General features: G+C 40.9%; 1 protein-coding gene across 5 annotated transcripts in view; it reads left to right on the top strand.

Annotated features, from left to right (window-relative positions):
• ap2a1 (adaptor related protein complex 2 subunit alpha 1) overlaps window positions 1–12,562 on the top strand; it is a 59,554-nt gene that overhangs the window by 33,557 nt on the left and 13,435 nt on the right. For 2 of the 5 annotated variants that reach the window (XM_026326101.1, XM_026326102.1), the window contains 5 exons: window positions 259–447; window positions 565–719; window positions 2,143–2,205; window positions 4,429–4,491; window positions 8,740–8,822. In XM_026326101.1, coding sequence (XP_026181886.1) covers window positions 259–447; window positions 565–719; window positions 2,143–2,205; window positions 4,429–4,491; window positions 8,740–8,822 — 553 coding nt within the window. The remainder of the gene's footprint in view (window positions 1–258; window positions 448–564; window positions 720–2,142; window positions 2,206–4,428; window positions 4,492–8,739; window positions 8,823–12,562) is intronic. The other 3 variants (XM_026326103.1, XM_026326104.1, XM_026326105.1) reach the window with 3 other exon arrangements.

Genomic DNA, 12,562 nt, shown 5'->3' with positions numbered 1-12,562 from the left:
GACTTCTCCTACTACGGGCTAGGCCACGGGTCAAACAGGAAATCGCTGTGTTAATCACGCGTTAATTAAGTTAGTGCTGTGAAAATGAGTTTGTGTTAATGCATTCATTTTAACAGCCCTGATACACACACACAGTAGATATAATTTAATCACCACCTGAAAGTAAACTAAATCTTATGAAAATAAACTGTATCTGTATCTAAAGCTCTTTCAGTTCAACCCCACAGCATAACACCTGTTCCCTCTCTGTTCCCCTAGGCCACTGTCTTGGAGGAGATGCCTCCGTTCCCGGAGAGGGAGTCATCAATCCTGGCTAAATTAAAGAAGAAAAAGGGGCCTGGTGCTGTGTCTGTGACAGAGCTGGAAGACAGCAAAAGGGAGGGAGGGGAATTGAATGGAGGGAGCGACCGAGGGCCAGACACAGCTGCAATGGCTGCCTCAAATGCTGTAAGCAAACTCTCTGTTGAGTTTATTCACAAATAAGCAGAACTGCTAGGTTGTTTACAACTGTCATCATAAATACCAGCAGCTGTAACAAAAATAGTACATTTTCTTGTTTTTCAGTCAACCCCTTCACCATCAGCAGATCTCCTCGGGATCCGTTCTGCTCCTCCCGTAGGTGCTGCTTCAACCAGTGCTGGCAGCTTATTGGTGGATGTGTTCTCTGAGGCAGGACCTACTATCCCTCCTGCTGCTGTGAATGATGACGGTTTCCTAAGGTGAAAGTTCTTCTCTTGATAAGCAGATGTAGAATCCACTGTAAGCCAAAGTCCAGTATGAGTTGCAGCAGCAAAGCTTGCTGATAATGATTTCTAGCTGCCATTGGAAAAGGATAAAGAAATGAATTTGATCAATCTTAGGTGATATCTATCCATTATGATTGGCAAAGGTCAGCCAAGAGACTGATCCTTAAGAATGGCTTGGGATATCACTGATTTCTACTGTATTTCTGCCTTCGTTTGGTGTGTTTACAAGTTTCAGTTGTACTTTGTATGGGCTTATTTTAAATATGCATCCATCAGTCGGCTGTTACTTTGCCTGTCTGCAGTCATTTGTCATACACACGCACGTGTTTAAAAACAAATTACAAACTCAGGAAATCCACTTACTGTAGAATGCAATGTATGTTAGGTAACTATGACCCAGTTACCTAAGTACAAATAAACACCCTGACTATTTAGTGTTTCTCATACTGGACTGGGCCATTCTAGTATTTTTAAGGAGGACCCTGAATTTGTCATGTACTGTTGTTTCCATGTAATGTTACTGTAAATATTTGTGGTGTCTGTGCATTTAGTCTACTGTGCAACTAGTTGTGTCTGTGCTGATTGTTGTTCTGTTGGCTCTGTCATTCTTTGCTCAATCTTTTTTCCAATATGGACCTCTCAACCTGGAGACATTCATAGGCAGATAATATATGCTGATTTTACTTTTCAAAAATACTAACCTTCAGAAATCTCTATCAGCCAATCAGGATTCCTACTCTGCTGCTGCTGTTGGTTGTTTTTTCATACAGAGATATGTGCTGGCAACGGTCAGACTAGTTCTAAACTCATATTTAAGATTGGTATGTACTTTTGTACTTGAAATCTCTGATTTATAATCAGGGAAATGTGGGAGTAGCTTAATGTCGGTTCTTGTGTTAAAGGTAATATCTACACAACCTAATTATTAATGTGCATAAAAGTGTTTCCATTATTCCAAAAATAGTTAGTAACACTTAATTATACAATACCAACCAAGAAGCAGCTGAAACACTAAGGCAGGGTTGGGAAGTAACAAGTCACAGTAATACGATGACTGCTTAGCAGTGTATGAGGACCACTTAAAATTTGGTGATGGTGACAAATTGGTATTATGTTTTGGCTCTTCACTGTCCAGTTCCGCAGCAGTCTGAAGGGTCAACTATGACAGAAGCAGGTGCTGGTGTAGATTTTTCTCGATGATTGGCAGGTCTACTACACATGTCTGTACTCTTTTTATCTTGCTGTGTATGTGACTGTCTTTCGTCTTTTTCTCTCTTTCCCTTCTCTCCATTTCCTTGTGTGTGTGTGTGTGTGTGTGTGTGTGCGTGTGTGCGCGTGTGTGTGCATTGATTTGAATGTGTGTCTCCTGTCCTCTACTGTGATTGGACATTGACAGAGATCTGGAACAGCCCACCGAGACCTCTGATTCCCTATTGGTGGAGGGTTCTGGTGACTCGGAGTAAGGGCCCAGCAGTAAACTGCAGAATTAGCTAGAAACTTACATATATGGCACATTGTCTTTCTAGGAACTTGACATACTATTGCAACTTGAATTGGACATACTATTGCTAATATTCACTATACTGAGTGGAAAGGGTCTTGCACACAAGACATTAAAGGTTCACATAAATGCAAGTGACTTGATCAACGTATGCACTGATGCCTTTTAGAATTTTTAGACCTTAACTAACAACAAAATTGGCTCTTCTGCCTTGCATTATCATCAAAGTAACTGAATTAACTAGAAAAGATCAGATCTACCAACAGTCAGTAGCTCTGTCCTTTATGCCATCTAGCTTAGTGCTGTGGTTATCTGGATTCAGTTCTCGCTCTCATCACTCTCATTTCTAGTAGCAGCATCTCATTTCTAGTAGCAGCATTTCTAGTGTACCTGTTTTCAATGACTAAGTTTTACTGGCCACGGACATTATAGGCACTACCAAATTGCTAACTCAGTGCTAACCAAGAAACTAAACATGAAACCTGTACAAGATGGTCTAAGCTTAGTTATGATTATATTGGTATTCTTTGTTTAGTTACAGTGCCGTCTATCATTACAACATTATCAGTGCATCGTTTGCAGAAGCAGAGACCTGTTTTGAGAAAACAAAAGAGAGAATAAGATTGAGTTTGTCCAATGTAGATCAAAATTGTTTAACAAGAAAAAAAATGTATACCAAATGTACATATAATGACAGTGTTACTTTATATTATCATATTGGTGTGAGTAATAGGTGTGGCATTTAGAAATGGCCATAGTGTGAACATGTTATTTCCTTAAAGAATAGAAAAATAATTTTAAGAAATCTCACAAAAAAACGCTAGTATTGGCGCAACCTACGATTAGTGAGGGATGTAGATCAGTGAGCCCACTCATCAAAGGCTGCCACAATGGGGTTTAGCTGTAGTATAAAAAAAGCTACCATGTGTACCTAATTTTTGTGTCACATGGTGTGTGACACGTAAAATATGTTTCCATCCATTTATGTGGCAGATTTTAAATTATTTTTCAGTGGATCAAAACAAATGTGTGTTTTGATCCACTGTTGTTATGTAAATAAAATAATGGTGCTGATCTTCCTGCCGGTACCATTAAACCTCTGAGGAAGGAAAGGGCACAAAAGATGACTTAATGTAAGAACTATAGAAAACATAATGGGAACATGACATTTTTGTTCAGCCCTCCCTCACTCCACACAGTTCTGATGTGATGGATGAAACTGAAGTACTTCACTGCATTTCACATTTGATTTATTTACTTGGTTTCCAGAACTTTGTTACATTTTGCTTTTTATTGACCCACTAACCTTTACACCTCAGTTAAGCCTTTTTTCTGCATTTACACTTCTACTTTAAATTCAGATGAAAACGGATGGATGGAGACACACCTATTGACTAACAACTCTATTTATAAAACATTATACATATTGTGGTTCTATCTAAGTACTTTGTAGCTGTTCATTAAATTGAATATAAATGACTACAAACATACCTTTTAACAATCTCTGTGCTATACAGCAGCTTTTGTGAAGCAGGGCAAATGCTGTGCACACATATTTTTCAAACTTAAATTTGTGTAGACTCCTTTTTTTTTTTTTTTTTTAATGCAAACAGTGTCTGAAATGAGATGCAGTTTGTATGTGTTTCACAGTGAGTTTTCTGTCTTTTGGTTCTGTTCTTTTCTAGTACACAGGACTGAACCACTAGGGTTAAAGTACTCACTTTCAGCCTAAGGTTTTCTTTAAGGGTAGCATTTCATTAAGTCTCAATATAAATATTGTTGAATCAAGAGTGAAAGCTTGAATGTTCCCCATAGCTATTTATTTATTTTATTTCTATTTTAATCTACTTGAGTATACAAACAAAACAGCAGAATTTATCCAATTACATACAGATTGATCTGTATGACCATTTGTTTTACTGTGTTAACCGCCCAACAGATATTTTCTATTACATAATATTATGTTTATGTAAACTGCTTTAACTAACCACCTCTGCATTTCATTCTTTCTGTTTATTTTAACCAAACTTTGTCACACTGCCATTGTTTGGTGTGTTGAATGTATGACCTTTTAACCTGCCATTCACTCATTCTTCATTTGTCCTGTTGCCTGTCTATATCTATCCCTCCTCTGTCCTGTGGGCTGTTTCTTCATCTCTATGCTGTCCTGTGATCTTTCAGCTCTGCTCCTCCTTCTGAGGATCCTGCTCCTCCTCTGTCTGAGGCAGACGAACTTCTTAACAAGTAAGGGTTTTCTTTGTGTGCAGGTTTTATCATGTGTTATCGTAACTGCAGCTCTGTATAGTTGCTTTATGATGGGTTTCACTTGTCCAAGTGAGATAAGCAGTTAAAATAAAGTTAACTGTGAATAGGCCATAAGCCACTGGTATGAGGTTTGGTGAACTACAGCCACGTGACCAACATAGCTTAATAATGTGAAATAATAGCTTGGTCAGTGGTCAGGTACTGATTGCTGATGTCTAGGTATTTTAAAGAAAACTGACATTAAGAACCCATATGTGTTGTTGTATAACTAGGACATCCCAGTTTGTTGGTTGGTTCCAACAGCTGACTATTTATTTATTTATTTTAAAAAAATAACTATTTGGGCAGTTTTTGCCTTGATTTGATAGGACAGTGGAGAGAGACAGGAAATTAGGGGAGAGAGCAAGGGAAGACATGCAGGTTATGTGACAGCTGGCTTGGGAGTCGAGCCAGCGTCCGCTGTGTATATGGACGGACGCACTACCGCTACACCAGCACTGGTCCCCTGCAATAGCTGACTGTTGATAGTTTTTATTTATTTATTTATATATTTTTTTTGCTAGACTTTTCTTTAGTTAGATCAGGCACAGATCTCCATTGTTTACGGTAGGGATTCGCTGTTAGCATTGCGTAAACAGAAACAGGAATGTCGTGCCGCTGCTCTATGTCATGCCAGGAGGAGATAGTACAGACCTATTCTTCTCTCCCTCATTATGGGGAACGTAAGATCTCTCCCTAATAAGATGGACAGGCTTACGTCAAACCTCAAAACGCATTGCAGAATCCTGGTGTTCACAGAAACATTGCTACACTAACTCCAGACACAGACCTGCACTCACCTCTGAACAGGCTGCCGACACAGTACCCACAGGCCCTCCCACTTATCTCTGGGGAGTTCAAACGTGTCTTTGTCCTCCACTCTCTACATTCACCCTGTATTTGACCTGCCACACCAGGGACTATAAGTTATTGGATCTATCAACACCTATTTTATACCAACTCATCTCCCCTCCCCCCTCTTGGAAGGTCAAATCACAACCTGGTTCATCTCCTGCCTGTTTACAATCCCCTTGTACATGGAAAACCAGCTGTTACCTGTACAGTTCTGTAAAGGAAGAGGGAGGAACAGCTGCAGCAGAATAACATCAATGGAGTGTGGAAATGTCTCAAAACCTCTTGGGCCACAGAAAGTACCACAGGCTGTGGGGGACCAGAGGTGGTTGAATGATCTCAATTTGTTTTTCAACAGATTGGAGCATTCTGTTCCATCCCCCTCCCCCTACCTAGACTGTATGAACAGAGCACAACAATTAAGTAAAACAAACTAACTATAAATATTGCCTAATAAAGCTAACTAGATGAAAAGCTAGAGTGGAAAGTAACAGAAAATAAACCATTTTAAGTTGTGATTTGAATAGGGATAAAGAATAGGTGTTACGAATGTTGTCAGGGAGAGTTCCAGAGATGGGAAGCAGTGCGAAAGCTGCTCGTCCGGATGGCATCAGCTCCAGGCTCCTCAAGTCCTGTACAGACCAGCTATGTGGGATAATTATGCACTTGTTCAACCTGAGCCTGGGAATGGGAAAGGTGTGTGGAAAACATCTTGTGTGGTAGCAGTACCAAAGACATTACCCAAAGAACCTCAACCGCTACAGGCCGGCATTATGAAAACACTGGAGAGTCTGGTCCTTGTCCATCTCTGCCCTCATCTATGGACCCACTTCAGTTTGTCTACTAGCCTGGCACTGGGGTGGATGATGCCATTATCTACCTCCTAGACAGAGCTTTTTGTCACCTGGAGAAGCCTGGGAGCACTGTGAGGATCATGACTACCCTCATGCTTTTAACACCATACGGCTGAAGCTTCTGAGGAACAACCAGGAGCACATGGGGCTGGACTTCTATCTATCAGACTGGATGTTGGATTACCTTATAAACCATCCACCGTACATGAGGGTACGGGACTGTGTGTTTGACATAGTAGCCTGCAGTACCGGGAACAGTCTTGGCACTGTTTCTCTTCACCCTGTATACTGCAGACTTCATGTACAGTTCACTGAACTGTTTCTTGAAAAGGTTTTCTGATGACTTGATGATCATCGGCCTCATCTCAGACGAGGATGATGGGGCATACAGAGGACTGATCCAGGACTTTGTGGACTGGTGTCTGTGGAACCATCTCCAGATCAATGCAGGGAAGACCAAGGAGCTGGTGGTGAACTTCCACAGGCGCAGACACCCCTTGCCAACACTAGGAAATGGACATTGAGAGACCGGACTCTGTTCACATCATCAATAAACTGAACTGGTCAAATAACACAAATGCCCTATAAGAAAGGCAAGAGCAGGCTCTACATGCTGAGGAGACTGAGGTCTTTTCGAGACCTTTTTTGACACAGTGACACAGCTGGGGCAGCAGCATCTTGACTGTGGGCACGAAGAGCCTGGAAGTCCCCTAGACCTAGTACAGGTGGTGGGAGACAGGAGGATGTTGGCTAAGCTAAAATCTCTGCTGGAAAATGATTCTCACCCTGTTTATGAGGCTGGGCAGTTCTGATGTTGCGCTGGGCAGTTCTGTCAGTGACAGACTTTGGTCACACATCAAATTGTGTGATGGACCGCTACAGCAGGTCCTTCCTGCTGCTATCAGACTGTACAACCAGCACTGCTTCTAGTAGCTCCTCCAGCTGATCCCAACACCTATAGACTGTAAAAATTTGTAAATATACCATATACCAGAGTGCAGTGTCATATCTTACTTTTATATTTTTTGTATTTTTCATATATTTTTTGTTGTAAATACCTTGTTTAATTTTTCTATTCTGCTCCTTTTTTTGTTTTACCTTACTTGCTGCGTATGTGAATTTCCCCACTGTTGGAGAAATAAAGGTTCTTATCTTATGAGGGCAGATTTGTATTTACCTGTTAATGCTGTAATAGTTTTAACTGACCATTGAATTAGACAGGATTATTCATATTTGCCTTGTTGTGTGTGTTAACTTATTAAGTGCTTTTGACACTTGAAGTCTCCTGGAGCCCAGGTAGCTGCAGTAATAAATGACCCCTCTTCCCTGACCTACTAGTAGGGGTGGGAATCATTAGGCATTCCATGATTTGATTCAGTTTCGATTTGGAGGCCCACAATTCGATTCAAAAATGATGCATCATTTTTCAATCAATTCAAATGTTTCTATACATGTTTTATTCATATGAAATACTTTTAAAACATCTACAAGAATCGATGATGAGAATCAAATATTTTTTACTATTCGTTTATTAAAGTGGCACTCTGTTTCACAAATACAATCAAGTGCCAGTAACAGCATCCTTGTATCAAACTTTTCAAACTTTGACATGATTCTTTGCAGCAATAACAGCTGCTCTTAGTCACAAAATACATAAATGTGGACCTTTCTCTAAACAAAAACTTTTATGGTCAAAGGAAACCCAAACCAAACTTATTGTCAAAACAAACAGCAAAACAGCTACATATAATTTAGGAGTAGCTCTAAAGTAAACATTCTTGTGCTACAATAAAACAAGAAATAATAGATAATATGCCAAGCCAAGTTGCTTAGCTGGTAGATTGAAATGCAACATGAAGCCGGTGTTGTTTGTTTGTGCAAACGAAACAAAATTTGACTGACATATTTAGTAAGAGATTTGTTTGGCCATGAAGCTTAGCGAATTGTTTTACAAACGTGAAACCAAATCCAAAAAAGAACTGACTGACACATTCAGCACAACTGTCTTCACTTTTGGTCTATATTTGGTGGACTAACAAAAAAACTCTTAAGACTCATTTGTGAGCATACAACTGCGTTACAGACTCATAGCAGAATATGGATTAAGCTATGTACAGGTAATTTGAGGTTATGCAGCCTAACTGAAATGTGTGGGTATAGAAAATCTTTCGCCTAATGGTCTCTATTAATGTGTTTGATGTGATTGTCTTGTTGATAAGATCCTTTATTTCTCAAAGATGAACAACACATTTCCACTTTCTGTGCACACATGCAAAAAGGAATTGAAATAGTTTTTATTCTTATCCTGAGCACTTGGTTTCCAAACTCATGGAGGTATAATGTTTGTGCAAGATTTTGTTGTGTTCCCTACAAGCGTTGTCGTGTTGTATAATCGCTTATATAGTGGAAACACTAAAAATCCTGCTGCTGACAAAGTGACATTACAGTATTTACTAATCCTACAAATGCTTTCATCTTACAGGTTTGTGTGCAAGAACAACGGGGTTCTCTTTGAGAATCAGCTGCTCCAGATTGGCATAAAGTCAGAGTATCGTCAGAATTTGGGTGAGTTACCACAGAAAAGCATTACCATAACCACAATTTATTATTGCAAACACAATGATAAAGGTTATTTTAACTCGAGCCCTGATCTTTGTCTAATCCTAACAATGTTGCTTTGTGCCTACATGTAATAAAGCGGGATGTTGTGGGGATGTGGTAAAAAAAAACAAAAAAAAAGCAATTTCTCATGTCTTCGAGGCAAGTATTCGCTGAGATTCTGGATGTTTTATTTAGGTGTCGGTGAAGAGAGGTGATAGACAGAGAGCGCACCCTGTCTGCTTTCTTTATTTTACAAAAGCACAGTGTTTTGTTGTTATTATGAGTGTATACAAATAAAACTAGACCCTTTACAGATTTGAATGACATATTGCTCTAATCTGTGTGATCAAAATTGATGGAGTAATTTAAGTTCATTTTGCCGTTATCAGAAGAAGATGCCACAAAACGCGCCAGAGCATACGTTGACCCCTGAGGGTTAAGCTACAAATATGTGAACTATACCATGGAGCTAATCTCCCCTGGTTCACTAACTTCTTTTTCAGAGGAGCCACAGTATCAAATGTTTCACGCAGTGAGGCAACAGCACTGTCAACATAATCAATTTGACAGGGAGTAGGATTGAGGCAGCTGCCCTCCACTGTGTTGGCACATGGCATAGATGTAAAGATGAAATCATTTTCTTAAATTTATTAACAGCATTGTCTAAACATCTACTGTAATGGAATTTTCCTCCAAATGCTGCATGATCCATCATCTTAAATTCAAATTCTAGTGTTCAATTTCGATGCCATAGGTCAGAACAAGATCAAGAGTGTGATTGAAACAGTGGGTGGGTTTATTAACATTTTGAGTGAAACTAATTGAATCTAATATTGAATTAAATGCAGTGCTGAGACTATTATTTTTTAACATCTACATGAATGTTAAAATCCCCCACTATAATGACTTTATCTGAACTAAGCACTAAATCAGATAGGAAGTCTGGAAATTCAGTTAAAAACTCTGAGTAAGGGACAGGTGGATGGTACACAATGACAAGTAGAACTGGTTTTTGTGTTTTCTAGTTTGGATGTGAGAGACTAAGAGTGAGGCTCTCAAATGAGTTATAACTGTTCTGAGGATGAAAGTTTAATAATAAGTTTGAGTGGAAGATTGCAGCTACTCCTCCCCCCCGACCTGCGCTTCGAGGAACATGACAATTTTTGTGGCTGAGGGGAGTTGATTCATTTAGACTGACATATTCATCCTGCTGCAGCCAGTTATCAGTTATCAAATCATTTACTAACAGAGATTTAGATGAAAGAGACCTAATATTTAATAATCCACATCTGACTGTTCTGTTTTTCTGTTCAGGAAGAGGAGTGGTCTGATTTAGATGTTCGAGGGGCAGACACAGTCTTTATGTGGTTTGGGGGCGTGGTGGCTTTAAGGAAACTGCAGAGAGGTGTTTTAGACTGAGTTTCTGCATCCCGGTCCCCACCCTGGATTGTCAAACTTTATGTTGGCTAATAAACCCAGTCAGATTTCTTGAAATGAGAGCCGCACCATCCAAAGTGGGATGGATACCGTCCCTCGCTACCAGACCAGGTTTTCCCCAGAAAGTGGCCCAATTGTCTATGAAGCCCACATCATTTGCTGGGCACCACCCAGACAGCCAGCGACAGAACGACGACATGCAGCTAAACATGTCATCGCTGGTCAGATTGGGGAAGGGTCCAGAGAAAATTACAGAATCCGACATTGTTTTGGCAAAGTTACACACCGACTTAACATTAATTTTAGTGACTTGCCAACATGAATAACAATTTTTCCATGTTTACGATTAGCCTTACCCAGCAGCTTCAAATCTGACTCGATGTCGCCTGCTCTGGCCTCAGCAATGCATGTTAGAAACGTGAACAGGCAGGTGGTGAGCTGTGGGCTTCTGCTTTGGAGTGTGTTTCCGTCAGACCGTCACCCAGGCTAATTCGATGGTCTGCTCCGGAGCTGCCCTTGGACCGCTAACAGACCCTGAGTTTGGTGGCTCCACACCTGCTAACGGGGCTAGGCTAGCTGGCTTTTGTTCAAAACTGCAGAGCCGCACTTCCAAATCAGTGGTCCTCGCCTCCAAAGCTAGCAGAACCTTACACTTATTGCAAGTATCATTATCACTAAAGGAGGCAGAGGAATAACTAAACATGTGGCACACCGAGCAGGAGAGAGCGAGAGAAGCCATGCTAACGTTACTAGCTAGCTAAGCTAACTGGTAGGCTAACAAGTGCTAAGTCTGGAAAGCGCAAGAAATACAGGATAAAATATAAAGGTACTTCACTAGTACAGGAATATATAGCAATTATTGATTCAGAGAGTTTAGTTAGTGTTCAGGCGTGTTAGACTAAAGCTAGTTTGTTGCTAATCCGTAGACGAGCTATACAGCACAACACAATTGCAACAGGAAGTGAATTCTCTAACCAGGAGAAAGCCAGAAAATTTTATTAACAATAATAATAATTATTAATTAATTAATAATAGACGCCGTCACCCTGTCTAATTTTATTATTTCATCTGATATTATGTTGTTTGTTTTTAAGAGATTGTGGAAGTGCATTATTTTTTTGTGCTATTTATCCATATGAATATATATTATTTGTTTCATGGAGAATTTATTGTTTTGTTCAATAAATGCAACATATTTCCAAAGTCAACGAGTAATCGTAAAATAATGCTGATTTTAATAATGACCAAAATAATCGTATACACTTCAACTGTATACAGTGTTGGCAGAGCACTGCTTCCCCCTCCTGGGGCTGCCCGATGGTTTGACAGAAATTCCTCGAGGCCGACCGATAGTCCTCCATGGCCTCACCAAACTCCTCCCAAACCCGAGTTTTTGTCTCCGCCATTGCCTGGGTCGCAGCACGCTTGGCCTGCTGGTACCTGTCAGCTGCCTCAAGAATCCCACAAGCCAGCCAGACTCGATAGGACTCCTTCTTTAGCTTGACAGCATCCCTTATGTCCACTGTCCACCACCGGGTTCGGGGATTGTTGCCATGACAGGCAACAGAGACCTTGTGACCACAGCTCCGGGCCACTTCGTCGATGATGGAGGTGGAGATCATGGTCCATTCAGACTCGATGTCCCCAACCTCCCTTGGGATCTGGTTGAAGTTCTCTCGGAGGTGGGAGTTGAAGACCTCTCTGACAGAGGGTTAGGCCAAACATTCCTAGCAGACCCTCACAATACATTTATGTCTGTCGAGTCTGATCTTCCTCCGTCAGTGGAGGTGGTGATCAGTTGACAGCTCTGCCCCTCTCTTCACCTGAGTGTCCAAGGCATACAGCTGAAGGTCAGATGACATGACCACAAAGTCGATAATCGATCTACGGCCTAGGGTGTTCTAGTGCCATGTGCACTGGTGGACACACTTATGCTTGAACATGGTGTTTGTTATGGACAAACTGTGACTAGCACAGAAGTCTAACAAGAGAATACCACTCGGGTTCTGATTGGGGAGGCCATTCCTCCCAATCACGCCCCTCCAGGTTACACTGGCGCTGCCCACGTGAAGTCTCCGAGCAGAATGATGGAGTCCCCAGTTGGAGCACCTTTCAGCACCCTTCCTAGGGACTCCAAAAAGGCTGGGTACTCTGTACTGCTGCTTGGCCCATAGGCCGAATCAACATTAAGAAACCTGTCCCCGATCCGAAGGCACAGGGAAGCGACCCTCTCATTCTACAAAACTCCAACACCTGGCGGCTGGGAA

This window comes from Mastacembelus armatus, chromosome 8 (genome assembly GCF_900324485.2).
Source record: "Mastacembelus armatus chromosome 8, fMasArm1.2, whole genome shotgun sequence".
In the NCBI taxonomy this organism is placed as follows: Eukaryota; Metazoa; Chordata; class Actinopteri; order Synbranchiformes; family Mastacembelidae; genus Mastacembelus; species Mastacembelus armatus.
Note: the sequence above shows the minus strand (reverse complement) of the source record. Positions and strands in the feature narration are given on the sequence as shown.